Raw genomic sequence first — 16,000 nt, forward strand, 5'->3', positions numbered from 1 at the left:
CACTATTCAACAGTTAACAACTGTAAATTTTATTACAGTACTCTACAGTAAAATGTGAGTTTTACAAGAATGACCGTTAACAGCAGGCTAAAATTTTACGATTCCTTGCAGTATTTTCATTTTTGCAGTAGTGATGGGGTGAGACACATGCAACAATCCATATTCAATCATTGTTTAGCTTCCTTTCTTGAATCCAACTAAAAGGTCAGTAACATCACACTGAGAGATTAAAATTACATTTGTGGATTTGTGAGCTAGGTTTAAGTTATGCTAACTCTATTTAACCCTCTCAAGCTGGTACACCTTCTTGCAGGTCTAGTTTTAACGTTTTCATTTGACTTCATAGGCTACATCTACTCTTAAGTCAGTTAATGCTGCCTAATATTAACATTAACTGTCTGATACTTTTCTTCCTTTGATAGTTGGCTAATTAAAGTAACTGCTGGTGTTTTATTTTGTTCATGAAAGGTAGTGTTTTTTGTACTTGATGCAATATGCAGTTAAGCATATAAGTCAGTTATCTGCCTCTGTTTTAAAACGTAGACATGTAAAAGTTCTTGGGCTTGTTTGTTTTAGGTGCTTCATTGGGATTAAACCTGAGAGCAAAATGAAGACAAGCCATGGAAAGATAGACAGCAAGATGGTCTAAAAACCTGGTGGATTTTGAGTGGCTCTTCATAAAGGTTAGTTAGGTGTCCCTTCATGTTTGAAATGTTTCTCTGCCCTCCAGTTGTTTCTCTCTCTCTCTACTATTTTTACTCTTGTGTCTCAGCAGTGAGCCTGGACACCTGTATCCAACCCACAAACTGAAGCCATTTTAAGGCATCACAAACCATGTTATTATACATATATTATATTCTGTATAATGTTTAATTTAGATTGAGACTATAATTTGTCAGACATTGCCTCCTTGTAATAAATATTCCGTTCCATAAAAATGTCACTTATGTTATCCTCTTTTGTGTCAGGTGTTTTAGTATTCATGTATTTTTAAATATAAAACAGAGATGATCATTTCTAGATCTCAAACTGAACCAGAAATTGTTAAAGTAGATTACAGTAGCAACACTGTAGAAATACAGTTTATTATTGGAAAGTCTAGTTACAGTATTACACTGTAAACCTCCTATTCTACTGTTGAGTACTGTTTTAAATTACACAATAATTAACTATTTAATGAAACTATGGTAGTAACCCTGTAAAAATATAGTAAAATACTGGTGACCACAGCTGCCAGTACTTTACTGTATTTACATTAACAGTTTCTAACTGTAGATTACTGTAAACTACTTAAAAAGTTTTCATCATATCAAAATTTATTAAAAAAAGACATATACTGTAAATAACAATGTGTCTTTAATATTTGTGATCCAGAATTAAGATCTAGAAATGATCATCTCTGTTTTACATTTAAAAATGCATAAACACTAAAACACCTGACACAAAGAGGATAACACAAGTGACATTTTTATGGAACAGAACATTTATTAAAAGGAAGCAATGTCTGACAAATTATAGTCTCCTAATTATAGTCTCAATCCAAATTAAACATTATACAGAATAACATGGTTTGTGATGCCTTAAAATGGCTTCAGTTTGTGGGTTGGATACAGGTGTCCAGGCTCACTGCTGTGATGCAAGAGTAAAAATAGTAGAGAGTGAGAGAGAGAAGGAGAACTGAAACAACTGGAGGGCAGAGAAGCATTTCAAACATGAAGGGACATCTAACTAATCTTTATGAAGCGGCACTCAAAATCCACCTGGTTTTAAGACCATCTTGCCGTCCTTCTTTCCATGGCTGGTCTTCATTCCGCTCTCAGGGTTAATCCTAATGAAGCACTTAAATGTGAACTGCAGAGTCACGTAGAGCTTTTTCAGAGAATTTAACAGCAAGATTACGCACAGTAATGATTAAAAGAACAGCCTCTCTTTAATAGATGAATTCTGATGATGATCATTAATGACAAGTCAAGCATTTCAATCAAGCGATATAAAAAAGCTAAGAGGACAACAGTATGAACCATGAATCTGCTTGAACTTCATACAAAGCTCACAAAGGACCCAGATGACCCAGCTGTAAACTAATAGACTTGTATCTTGTGTACATAACCATTTTTATTTGGTTTTTATGTCACCTTTAGGACATGTGTAACATCTGACCAGGATTTTAACAACGTTTGACCCAGTTACAGTAATGTTTGCTAACGAGCATCCCTGGTAAGTAAATCATACAAATAAACCAACTCAATAAACAGATAATTCACAAACTTAAGATAAAGTTTTAGATATGTGTAACTTAAGATGCAGTGAGTGAAACATGCAGGTTTGTGGGTTAGATTCCCTCTGAGTCATTCCTTAACACTGAGCATTATTGAGACTATGGCAAATAGTGTAAATTACTTTAGATAAAAGCATCCGAGAAATGTCAAAAACCCACCAGAAGGAAGTCAGAAATGTGTCTGGAGCAAATTGATGTATGGGATTGTTGTCACTGTCTCTGTGTGTGTGTGTGTGTGTTTAGTGTGTTTTCAAATGTGCATCACTGGAATAAACCAGAGATGGAGGGAGAAAAGAGGCATGGGAGATGGGGATTTGTGGTGAGGGAAAAAAAGAGAATGAGGGAGGGACAGAAGAGACAGTTTTCCTCTTGCTCACTAGAATAAAGGAAGGGGAGGTCCAGTTTGTGTCATTAACCAGTGAAACAAAAACAGCGAAGGAGAGGAGAGAGACAGTGAGGTTCAACCATCAAATATGCCATGAAGCAGATGAACACGGGCCACGCCGCAGGTTGACAGAGAGGACCAGTAAGAAAACAACAACCACATTTTCAAAATTAAAAGTGAGCTGCTTCATCCTTTCAAAGGAGATCTTCAGATATAATACCTCCACACCTCTCAGCAGGCACCTGTTGAGATCAGGAAGGAGTTGCACTTTTCTCTCTCAGGACTCAGGAAGACTCGATCCCAATCCAAGCCCGCCCTGATTTGCACCGACAGACAGCCATGGTGTGGGGCTGCGTCAGTGACTTCTTCACCTACGAGACCACCAAGTCTGTGGTGGTCAAGAGCTGGTCTGTGGGCATTATCAACCGGATTGTGCAGCTGCTCATCATCGCATATTTTGTCAGGTCAGTATGTGTGTGTGACTTCTTTTTTTGCGCATTTTTTTGGTAATTGTGATGTCTTATTATCAGTCTGTCACAGTTTGATTCTTTGTGAAATTAGGTGGTTTGGAAAGAGGTTAAAAGATCTGATATTTCACTTCTTGAGGGATACGTTTTTTTTCACTTGCCTCTCATGGTTTCTGGCTACGTAGATGTAGTTTTGGTTTTAGTTGGTCAAGTTTTAAGATTTCTCTCATCACCCCAATACAAAGGATGAGATGTGTGGTGGATGGGAATATCATTAGTGTTGCTAAAACTGAGAAAAACTCAATGGCAGTTTGTATTTTTAGACACGATGTCCGAGTGACTCTGGATAATCTGTCATGTTCAGCATGATTCAGCTTTATGGGTTATTTTGTACTTTGGTTGAACTGAGCCTTTAATTTTAGATTAAAGCCCTGCACACAAACTATAATAAGAGATCATTATTTTTAGTAGACATAGAAAGAAAACATGGGGAGAGAGAGCGAGGAGGTGCAATGAAACAAAGGTCTCCAGAATCGAACTGGAGACGTTGCAATCACATGACATTAATTTTTAATGTGAAACAGGATCAGATTTTCTTTAACTTGTGCTTCACTATCGTTATATTTATAGTCGTGTGGTGATCAGCTGATAGTGCCTCTCATGTATAACTGTTACATCTGAGTCACCAAGCTGAGCTTCAGATTTTCACAAAATTAGATACCCATTAATCTTTGAAAAACCAAGAAGGTCGTTAAATAGTACTTACCGCTGTTGTGAGTGTTTTCTAATTGAAACAAAGATGGTAGCCGGAAATTACATAATATCTCCTTTTTCAATTTGTACAACATCAATCAAACTTAAATAATTTAACTATCACTTATATTTGTCAATGTCATATTCTATTTCTTTATATTTTAAAACAAAGTAACGTGTTAATTATTTTCTTGTGGGGAAAATAAATGGATAGGAAATGAAGTTGAAACTTAGGAAACAGGTTAAAAATCTAAGTGTGTGTAACAGTAACAGTAACTTTGTGCACTGAATGTAACAAACTCAGGCTACCCTATTCATAATATTATCACCTGTATCCTGCTGCCTACTGGTGAGTACAAAGTCTGAATAATAGTGAACTAAAAGAAAATTAAGTAATTTTAAAGAAGAGGTTGAATCAAAACAGATACATAAATATTTCAGGAAACATACAGTTTTTAATATTTATCACAAATGTACATTTGCAGCAAACAGGTTTTCTTTCTTTACAAATTTTAAGCCTGAATATGAGAAAATAGATTAATTTCAAATATGTGAGCAGTTTCAGACTCGTGACTGGACTCTTTATATTCTTCACTCATTCATTAATTTATCTTGAACTGCTGTTAATTCAGTTGCGTCGTGTCCTCTGTCCTGCAGCTGGGTCTTCATCCACGAGAAAGCCTACCAGGTGACCGACACCAGCATCGAGTCCTCTGTGATGACTAAAGTCAAAGGCTTCGGTTACTATCACAACCGAGTGATGGACGTGGCCGACTACGTCTTCCCCCAACAGGTGTGTGTGACCCTGATAACACACAGTCAACACAAAGACATGACCTTTGACCTTTACTGCAACTGCTGCTTTCAAATGACCTTCCTCTTGCAACACCCACAAACACATATGTTACATTTTGATTAGATTAATGTGAGATGTTGAGCTTTTTCTGAGGTATCTTATCAGACTACACGGAAAATCTCCTCATGTTTGAATGAAAGGTTTGTGAAGCATCAGAGTCAGTATCTATAGTCAGTTTGAGCTCTTAATGCCACTGATTTAGCAGCTGTTGTTCAGTCTTTTTTTATGAAGAATACTCTCTGGAGCCATATTGACCATTGTATAGTATTACAAAAACATACGTTATACCATAAATGTTCTGCTAATGTGTTTTAAGGGTGCAGCTGTGTTCTGCATCATTACCGGACTCATCCTCACCGAGAATCAGTTCCAAGGAAAATGTGCAGAGGTGAGGACATGTTCAAATCATGTTTTCACCCCTCTTTATTGGTTACCAGTGGGTTACAGAGTGGACGTTTGACTGATTACATTTAAAGCTACTCATGGTGGTTGGATCCAAGCTACATTCCTGGATTGCTGGTCCCCTATGAGCCCCGAGCGCAGTCTCAGATCCTCAGGCAGGACTGTTCCTATTACTGATTAAAGACCTGGTTTTTCAGTCCTTCAGCTCTGGATCTCCCTGTCTGAGGATGTAAGGCTTGCAGACTCAGTAATGTCTTTTAAACCAATTCTTTTTCTTTTTTTTACCATTTATTGTATTATTTCTCCAGTTAATGTCTTATATGTTTTCTTTGTTTTATTTTATTGTATTTCATCAGATGTGATTGTATTGTAAAAGAAAAAGCTACAGTAAGTGTGTATGCATGTTTCAGATATTACTCACATTGTGGGGACTCGACTCCCTTTTGGGAACAAAAAACAAGTCTCCATAACGTAAACCATTACATTTTAGGATAAAGACTTGGTCGAGGCTTAAAGTAAGATAAGGGTAAGAGTTAAGCAGGCAGTGGTCATGGTTAAGGTTAGAATAAGTCTCTAGGAAATTAATGTAATTCAATGTAATGTCCTCTGAACTGATGGAAACACAACTGTGTGTGTGTGTGTGTGTGTGTGTGTGTGTTTTAGTCTGACAAAATGTTTAGATGTAACACAAGTGAAAACTGCAGCAAACATTATGGCAGCATCCTTTCAAATGGTGAGTTTTCTTCTTCTTGTATCGTTATTGCAGATCTAATCCAATCTGAAGTCCTCCAAACACAAAAAACTGCAGAGGCTGAGAGCTCAATAAGTTTAATATATGTCAAGTCTTGAACAGCAAATATCAGCTTAAGCATCGGTGGCCTCGTCGTCTCCTTTATTCCTGCTCGGTGGATGTTTTACGTTACTACATTTCTTCAGCCAAGCGTCTCCCTGAAAATTCTCAGTTTCTTGATCAGATTAGATTAATGGAATATAAGTAACAAACTTCATTTTTATTAGTTTGAGTTGTTTCCATTTATCCTTGAAGTCAGATTCAAGGCCCATTTTCCAAGATTCAGAAATGTGAAGCTGCATAATGTAAACTAACAAAGTATATTTTAATGAATTAAATATAAATATTTTTTTACAAACCTTTCTGGAATATCCTCTGAACTTCCCATGATTTTATCATTTATCAGACTAATCAGACAAACACTACTTTAAAGTGTAAAAATGATTATGTCGCTTTAACATCTTTCCAATTATTCTGATGGTGTGAGGTGGGGGAGGGGTCTGTCTGCCACAGTATCATTCCTGATGCTACCACCAGATGGCTCCCAAGCAATGAAGCCCGTTTATTTGCCTTTTGGTCACTGTAACATTATTTTGTGATCAGGAACCTCAATTTCTTGCAACATTTTAACTTCTGCAAACAGCTGATTGTCTGGTACATCATCTGATGACCCTTATGTATTACTTTTCTGTTTCTGCTGGTATCATAGTTCTCCCCATTCATGCTGTAGCAGCGATACCAAGTTTACTTGGTCAGTCAGCGGTGGTTAAAGAGGTGGAATCGTGAAAAATTGACATCAAAGCAGTAAACAAAAGCCCCACCACATGTAGCAGTTAAAACCCAGGAAGTAAGGTGGATCTTTCCACATTCACACACTCTGCAAGTGGCGTAATGTTTAACAACTTTTCACCTCTGCAAGTATATCAGACACACAAAAGCCTGTTCACCGTTACGGCTTCCGCTGCATCTGCCCTGTATTTGTGTCTGATTCAGCATAACTTCTCCTCTCTCTCTCCCTTACACACCAGGTGTAATTACGGGTGTTTGCCTTAAACCCTCCAATGAATCTGAGGGTCAGTGTCAGATTGAAGGATGGTGTCCAGCAGAGAATAAAGCAGAGAAGTGAGATTTACACACACATACACACACACACACATACAGAGATATGCTTGTGCACCAGACAACATTTCCCTCATTGAAAGCCTCAACTCTTTTCTCTGTCAACACCCTCCTCAGCAAAGCGATGCTGAATGTGGAAAACTTCACAATCTTCATCAAGAACAGTATTCGCTTCCCTCTCTTTAATGTCACCAGGTACGTCGCACACAGGCACAAACTTAACCACCATAGTAACTTGTAACACGTGTGGAAAATATGTAATAAGGACACAGTAGAAGCTTGTCATCATAACCGCATAAAATCTTGGTTTCTCTCAGAGGAAACTTTCCATCCACAATGACGACATCAGAAATCAAGAATTGTATCTACCATCCAGAGACGAAGCCCTTCTGCCCCATCTTTCGTGTGGGCGATGTGCTGAACTACACCGGGCAGAATATGGAGAGCCTGAAAATGGTCTCCTCCTTTCTCCTCTTTCTCCTCAACAATTCTTTCACTCTTCATCCTCAATTGTTAACTTCACAGTGGACTACACAAAAAGTGATGTTAATATCAAATTTAGAGTTTCAGGTCTACATTATACACAATAGAATATAAACCCTTCTCACCTGTCTTCCCTTTTTTTGACCTTATGAAAACTGCAAATAAAAAGCTGGATAAGTTCTGAACACTAGAGGTTATCTTCTTATTTTCCACATACTTGCAGGTATAGAGCTTCAATATATGTCTTTTTTTCCTTCTCCCTCTCTTTCAGGGTGGAGAAATAGGAATAAACATTCAGTGGAAGTGTAACCTGGACTTGAGCATCGAATATTGTGTACCCAGGTACTCCTTCACGCGACTGGACGCACCATTTGCCAAAAATGCCGTCTCCAAAGGCTACAACTTCAGGTAGTGAGGTCCATTCTTTGTGCTGATTTCTCTCATTTGCTTTTGTCCTTTTCTTCCTCTTTTTTCACTTTTTCTGTCTTCTCCTTTGTGTGCAGGTTTGCCAAATATTTCAAGATGGAGAATGGGACTGAATTTCGGACACTCCATAAAGCATTTGCAATCCGCTTTGATGTTATGGTCACTGGCAATGTGAGTTGTGTGCAAATGCAAATGGGAATTTATGTGTGTGTGTGTGTGTTTGTGTACATAAAATCACATTTTAAAACGGTTCTGCACTTGAAATGTGTGAAAGAATTATAAACACTTTTCTCTGAAAGTGTTCATAATACTGTAAATATATGGATCAAAAAGCTCGGAACAGAATCGTTCCTATACAAATGCTGTTTAAATAATTTGCTTATATTAATCAAGTAGTCCACTCACAGTGTTCATTTTGGGTCTTTTCACACGTAAAAAAAAATATATGGAAAAAATGGAAAGAATTTAAACACTACGGTAATTCTATTTTTTTTTTACTTTACTTCCATGATACAGGTTTGATATGTACTTAGCGGCTGTAGCACCGTTATTGCCTTGCGGTAACCCGTCTGCTTCTATCTGGTGACCTGAGGCTGGTGCTGCTTGCACATTGAAATCATAGCGGGAAAAAGAAAGAAATTTTCTCTCAATGAAAAACAGTCTCCTCAAAGCTCATGACAAACTGCCAAAAACGAGCCAACGAGATGCAGCAGCGAAACATTTGAAACAGATGTTCTGTATTTTGAAACGGTCAATAAAATTCAGTAAATAGCGAAGCTGCCCGTTTCATGACTTTATATTCATGTAATAAATATACAAATGTCACTTAGATGGTAATCTGCATGAGAAATAAAGAAAAAATTTAAAAATTCGGTTATAATAATCATCCACTTATAGTGATCAATTTGACCCAGTCAGACATGATCACTATAAGCGGTTTCCACTGTGGTTTCAAACTGGAACAGAAAGGAGCTGGTGTCAGCAAATAATTTGGCAAGAGAATTACTTTTGTGCTAATATCTTAAAAATCTCCATCCTTGCCATTTGTCCAGAGCATAGTTTAGGTAGAATATAAGGTATCTTTGTTATCGTTTGACTCCCACCCAAACCGTCTCTTCTTCTTTCAGGCAGGAAAGTTTGACACAATCCCAACGCTCATCAACCTGGTAGCTGCCTTCACCTCCGTTGGACTGGTAAAGACTTTAAATCAGGCAGAGGATGATAAAAATGTATTTGTCTTGTCGCTGTCAGTCGTCAACACTTTGTTTTCTGTGTTGGCAGGGTACGGTTCTCTGTGACGTCATCTTATTGAACTTCCTGAAAGGGGCCGAGCAGTACAAAGCCAAGAAATTCGAAGAGGTAATGCTTTTATACTTTTATACTCTATGCAGTTTGACTAGTAATAAGTAGAAATACAACAGTTGTGCTGTGAGAAATTCTCATTTTTGTCTAACTATCTGTGTCTCTCAGGTGTCAGACGCTCAGATAGAAGCATCTCTCGCTCAGAGCCCTGGTAGCTCGCTGTCACTCAAACCAGGTATCAAGAGCTCCTATGACTCTGGAGCCATTTCCCTCACTACCTCTGACCAACCTGTCTAACAAAAACAAAGACAGCCAACCTGAAGAAATGGACAGTTCTCTTCTCCTCTCTCTCTTTCTCCCTCCCTTATTGCCTGACAAGAGATTCATTATGCCTTTTTCTGGGTGTCGGGAGTCAGTTTTAGTTTGTCAAGTTTATGGAATCTTGTAAAGATGGACAACGTTGCTGCCAGCTTCGCAATTTCACAACTTCAAGTCGAAGTCAGAAGACAGCAATCTAACAATAACTGGCACACTAGAGCCTCCTAGTCAGCAATAATCAAACAAAGTAGTCAACTCTTTACCATTTATATTAAAGCTTAGTTAAAACTACCGTCATTAAACTCAGTTATTTTATTGTAAGCAGTTTCATTTTACAAGATGTTTTACAGCATCGTTAATACAATAAACAGTAAACCCTATAACCTCCCGATTGTCAGCCAAGATATTAAAGCTGAATCCCTTCTCATTGCCTGTTAGCTTTGCTTGAACGAGCAAGAATTAGAAAAACATGTCCAATACTAAAAACAGAATAAATAATTTGCATTTTGGATCATTTCTCTTTGTGCATTGTGTTTACACATACATACCTCCAGCCTTTCCTCACCTTTTTACACAAATGGAAAGACAGAAGAGTCTCTAAATGATGGGAATAAATAGTACAATGTGTGTTTGTGTGTGTGTGTGTGTGTGTTGTGGAGGTGGCCGCAGCGGGATAAATGTGTGTGGCTTGAGGTTTACAAATGGGCCATTATTAGTCCACTTCTGGTTGATGACGCACAGGAGACTGTGCAGACTAATGGACTAATGTAGTTTCTCCGTTTTGTGCTGACGGTCCAAAATGACATTATCATTGTTGTGCTGTTTATTTCTCTGCTTCAGTCACACACACACAGTTTCAGCCCAGATATGTATGTAACTTTCTGTCTTTTTTGCTCTCTCTGCCACACATATCTGCCATCCATCGTTTAAAGTCTGACCAGGACGCAAATAGATCAGCTAAAGAGCATCCCAATGGCTCTGACAGTGATTTACGAGAGATGATAAGAGAGGCCACAGAGGAATTGACAGCAGTTAGCCACAAAGTTTGATGTATAAATTTAATTACACAAATCAATATAATGCATGTAATGGAAATGGCTGAATATGATATCGCACAGTGCCATAAAGTACTCCCAACTGTCTGAATGCCACCTCTGCCTCTCTTCAGTCTACTATACGGCATTCAAAAGCCAAACAAAAATGGATATGTGTGTGTATGTGTGTGTGTGGATGCACAGAGATTTGAAACTGTAAAGAAATGAATATATATGCAGTATATGACTATAATATAGCAGATTATGTCACTTTATGTATATATAGTTTACTTGGATAATGAGGTAGCAGGATTTTTTTCATATGTTATCTAGTTTTTCATCTAGAGGGAACAATGTAGACAATATTTTCTTGTTCAGGATAACAAGATGGTAGGATGATAACTGTAAAGGAATAGTTCAACATTTTGGGTGAAACTTTAATTTGCATTCAGAGTTAAATGAGAAGATTACCACCACTAAACATGAGAGCGGTTATCAATCTTCTCATCTAACTCTCGGCAAGAAGGAGAATAAGCACATTTCCCAAACATGTCGAACTTTTCTTTTAATGTTTGTCTGAACCTTGTAGATCCACTGCCTCCTGTGCTGCTACACAAGCACAGAAGCATCACTGCAGCTACAGGCCTAGAGAGGCTGATGATATCACGTTATAGTGCGCTTCCCCATAAGTGACGACTGACGAGTGCCCCGATGATGATGATGATAATAATGACTTTCAGAGTAAAAAAGTACTTTCAATTAAGAAACTCAGTACTTGCAGGCTCCTCTCCATCTCCAGCAAGCAAACGGCTTCTTAACATGTTTAAAGCAGCTCAGAGGCTGAGCAGCACACAATCAAAAACCACCGACAGTCAGCACCTGACATCTCTTTCCTCCTCTGACGTTTATTCCCAGAATGGTCAGACAGGGAACCATTAAGAAGAGACACAGGATATGGAGAGAGTGGTGCTGGTTTGGTGTTTTCCAGTGTGAAATTGAAGTGGGGGGGAGGAGGAGGGTGACAATGCACTGCTGTAAAAGATACTCATTCCAAATGCTAGACTAAACACTGATTCAGCTGATGTGACACCAGCAGCATATTATCCAATCTAGACATACAGACAGAGTGGAGGACACGGACAAAAAAGAACTTTTCAGGGTAGAAAAAGTCCACATACATTAAAACTGACAGTTTTTGCTTAAACATCATAGTCTTTGTGTACATTCAGCCTCTGGAGTAGCTTGGAAAGTCTGACAGCAACTTAAACAACTGCTGCTGAAGTACGCAAGCAGTGTAAAAGCTTGAAATACTCTCAACACTCGATCAAGAGGTGGTGGTGGCCTGGAGAGTGATGAGGAGCAGAAAGTCCCGCAATAGAAATCCTGTCAGCACACACACTTTCTGTGTGCACAGCAACACACTCATCTTAACATCTAAAAATATTTTTTAATTATATATCTGCCAAAACAAGTGAAGTAAAAAATGTAAAAAACAGTAAATATTGCATATTTTCAATGTTTCACCTCATTCACATGTACGTTATTTGAAGAGTCTTAAAGGATGTTTGGCAAACGTCTTGGCAGTTTTTACAGTCACTATCTGTGCTTCCTCCCTGTGTTCATCCTCTTCAGAGCCAGTATCCAGGCAGGGAGAACAGGCCGGCGTGCAGGTGGCACCTCCTCCTCTATCGCTGCCTGCTCCACCTCAAACTCCTGCTCTATGACAGAGTCCTCCTCCGCCCCCAAATCATCCTCTGAGTCTGTAGCATCCATATCCAGTTCGGCCGGCGCTATGGCAACCACCTGCTCTGAAAAATGAACCCGTCGGTTCTCCTCAACTCGCCTCTGATCCAGAGAAGGATGAATGGAGTAAAAAAAAGAGGGACAGAAAAAGTAGTTAATATTTCAGTAACATTTAATTTTAAAAGTTACAAATTGCAAGGAAAACTGAGACAGTGTTCAATTGGTACATTTTCAATTAATGAATTAATTACATTTAATCTTTTCAGTTGTAGTCTCCTGCATAATCAGATTTATCTACAGGCAAACAGTAAATTCAATGTAGTATATCAGAAAAACGATGTTTCTAACAATAAATGAATCATAACTGAATATTTACATGGGTTTAAATGAAGTGATTCTTTCAAAGACATTCCTATTTTTCTTACAATAAGAACCAAATTGTGAAGTTCTTTTCAGAAAATTTCTTTGAAATTATTAGGAAACTATTCAGGAATTACAGCCATTAAATGAAGTGTTACCAGTATTTCAAAAACAGACAATTTAACCTATGAACACATGTTATTGTGTGGACAAACGTGTAAAAATGGACAGAACTTTAACTGTTTTTCCATAATAAGTTTCCTGTTAGCAGCCACTGTGAAAGACAAAAGCCACTTTGTTTAAGTAATTTCATTTTGGGACAAAACTTTTATTGTGCACCATTTACACCCACTTTAAGCTCATCTAGCTGCAACATACTGTAGATGACATTTTTCAATTTCAAACCACAAGGAGGCACTGTGAGAAACAGTATCTTTACCCTTTTTGTCAGCGTTTCCATTGAGGACACTGAATCCCGGGATATGGCTTGTTTGAGGACACCTTGAGGTGCAGGACCGCAAGGAGTGAAAGAAGATGGAGAGTGAGATGGAGGAGACATGACGTTATCATGATATGACACTCCTGTCTCGTCCATCACGTGGCTGCTTGGTACGCTCAGTGAAGATATGGACGCCTCTGTGAGAGAGAGAAGAGAGAGAATTGAGTTTTCTATTTCTAAAGTACATATTTGGCCGCCTGTGATGCCTGAAATCTCCACAAATGGCAAGAATTTAGTTGTACTGATGCTTTTACGTCACCTGTCCCCTCAGCTGATCGATGCTGTCTCTTCCTGTTGAGGTGGACTCTGCTCCTCAGCGCTGGGTTTTCCAGAGTATCTGCAGGCTGCAAAAAGAAACAGATTACAGGGTGATCAACACAATGATCACAAGTGAAGTTAAAACATCATATCACAAAGTAGAATTTAGGAAAGTGCTTATAAGTGCTTTTAGGTTTTCATGTTGATATTATTGTAAATTTGGAGAAGAAGAAAAAAATAAATGAAGTGATATCTAACCTCTACAAAGGAAGGAGGTCTTGGTTGCATATTTGATTGAGTAAGACCATGTTCCATTGGTTCTGATTGATCAGCCCCATTGCGAACATTCTGCACTGCAACATGTTTTCCTTCCATACAGTCCATGCTGCCCGGCAGGAAAGCATGAGGAGATATTTGTGTCATGCTGAAATCTGAAACTGGTGATGACTTGCTTCCCCTGAAGCTCCACTGGTTGTTCCCATCTCCTTGTTGGCTCAAAATCAGAGACGATTGACCACTATCATAAGGATTTGGTGTGATTTTGAGTTGGCTTGGTGGCTCTTCGGATGGTCTCTGATTGGCTGAGGGGGCTGAGATGGCAGGGTTTAGGAACTTAGCCCACTCTTGACCTGTGACGATCTCCTCCAGTAAGCTAAATGAGCCGAGGCCAAAATCGAAGTCACTGCTAGATCTGAAACAAGAGAAAAAATGTCTGTAAACTCAATGCAGTACATGCAATCACCTCAGCCTCAAGATTAGGAAGAATAATACATCACAAATTTGCCTTTACAATCTAAACCACATGCGACACCTTCCACACTCTTGATATGAGGAACTCAAAGGTCAAGCCTGTTGATATTCTGTTACTGCCAACATGAAAAGAAAACCATGAAAAGACCAAAACCAATAATGATCCTGTGTCTGATGTATCTTATTCCTCTATGCCATAGAGCTCCATTGTTGTCAAAATTATTAAAAATGCAAATTAAGCACTGGGTGACATGTTTACCACAAATATAGGCACTGCAACATTTTACTGAAGGAAATGTGTATTAATCCACAGTAGAAAATAGTCCCCAACAAAAACCCCAACACTATTTACTCCTGTTTAAGTGACATTTGCCAAAAACAACAGTTGCCCAGCTGTTTTGGGAGATTAATGAGCCCATTTTAGAAATGAAACTATATATTTGTGACTCATTTTTAAAGATTTACATCTTCATTCGGAACAAATGGGCTGCTGGGAGTTGAGGGACACAGACAAGATAGGAAAGTCGGAAAGTATTGAGAGATGGACTAAGGCATTGTTGGTTTTGGTCTTTTAATGGGATTAACTGATGATTAAAAAATATATATATATAAAGTCTGATCCTTTAACTTCGAGGGGAAGAGCATGTGTTTCTTTCAAATGTTGAACATATTTATTCAAGTCCTTTTTTTCACCATAATTGTGTTTTGTGTCCATTTTCATACTTCTATTTCACTGATTTTAGTGAGACACATTTACTCCATTATTTGACAGTGATCGTTAGTAGTTATTTTGCAGACTATAATAAGCATTTAATGAGATGCAGTGTTATACAGTAGATTAAACTTCCCTGTTGTATATGACATAGCTGAAATGACTTCCACGACAACCAGCATTAAACTACTTCCTGAACTTTATGTGCATCAGTAAATCAGTAATAAAACATTGACAAGGGCTCCTCAGAGAGCATAATAAATGATTTTGATGCTTCAAGTTATTTGCTGATAGTATGTCTGTACTTCAACTCAAGTAAGATTTTGTATTACCACTACTTTTAGTTAGGTAAAGGGTCTGAGTACATCTTCCAACACTGGTCTCTTTGGTGATGTTTTCATGAAAACTCATGTTTTGAGAATCTCACGAGACTTATCTGAATACAGAAGTGTGACTGAAGATGGCTGCTGGCAGATGATGTTAGTGACGGGTGTGTTTAGCATATCAGATCAGAAAGAGATGCATCAGACGGAATTGATATCACTATGGTTGGAAACGTCTCAGAAACACCTCACATACATATCTCACTCTTGTCGCTTTAAGGCTCAGAGACGAATGAACGAAACCTGAGTGTGAGAAGTTTTAGCTTGTGTCATGCTGACTACACTTCTAGTTTGTGTGTGTGTTTTTTTTTAAATACATTTTTAAGATAGTTGTTGGTTGATTACCTGATATGCCCATCACTGGTCTGTTCCTCTGAGTGTGCAGGAGGAGCTTCACTGGTCGCACTGCTGTCCAGTGAAGGGAAGATACTTTCTCCGTCCTTATTTGATGTATTGATCAGATTTTCTGATGTCTGAGGTGAACTCTGTGAAGCACAAAAATTATTAAATCTTCTCAAGTTGCAACTTAACATCAAGATGTTTTATTTTCTAATTCTGACAAATCAAATCGAAACATACAACTCACTTCAATTCCTTGCACTCCCTCCTCTTTTCCTCTTTTGCCAAAACTCCCCGGCCTCTCTCTCCATCTCTCCTTGATCTTCTGAGTCCATCTCCTTGT

At 38.3% G+C, this 16,000-nt stretch overlaps 1 protein-coding gene across 1 annotated transcript; it reads left to right on the plus strand.

Annotated features, from left to right (window-relative positions):
* Positions 1-12,418, plus strand: p2rx3a (purinergic receptor P2X, ligand-gated ion channel, 3a). Its single transcript, XM_042418147.1, has 16 exons — positions 1-54; positions 2,142-2,217; positions 2,712-2,804; positions 2,899-3,127; positions 4,541-4,676; positions 5,056-5,127; positions 5,805-5,874; positions 6,960-7,053; positions 7,168-7,245; positions 7,368-7,506; positions 7,805-7,941; positions 8,037-8,130; positions 9,087-9,152; positions 9,241-9,318; positions 9,430-9,496; positions 12,246-12,418. The coding sequence occupies exons 4-16, from the start codon at positions 3,003-3,005 to the stop codon at positions 12,335-12,337; spliced, it is 1,248 nt and encodes a 415-aa protein (XP_042274081.1). The 5' UTR covers positions 1-54; positions 2,142-2,217; positions 2,712-2,804; positions 2,899-3,002; the 3' UTR covers positions 12,338-12,418.
* Positions 12,419-16,000: the final 3,582 nt, after the last annotated feature.

This window comes from Thunnus maccoyii, chromosome 8 (genome assembly GCF_910596095.1).
Source record: "Thunnus maccoyii chromosome 8, fThuMac1.1, whole genome shotgun sequence".
In the NCBI taxonomy this organism is placed as follows: domain Eukaryota; kingdom Metazoa; phylum Chordata; class Actinopteri; order Scombriformes; family Scombridae; genus Thunnus; species Thunnus maccoyii.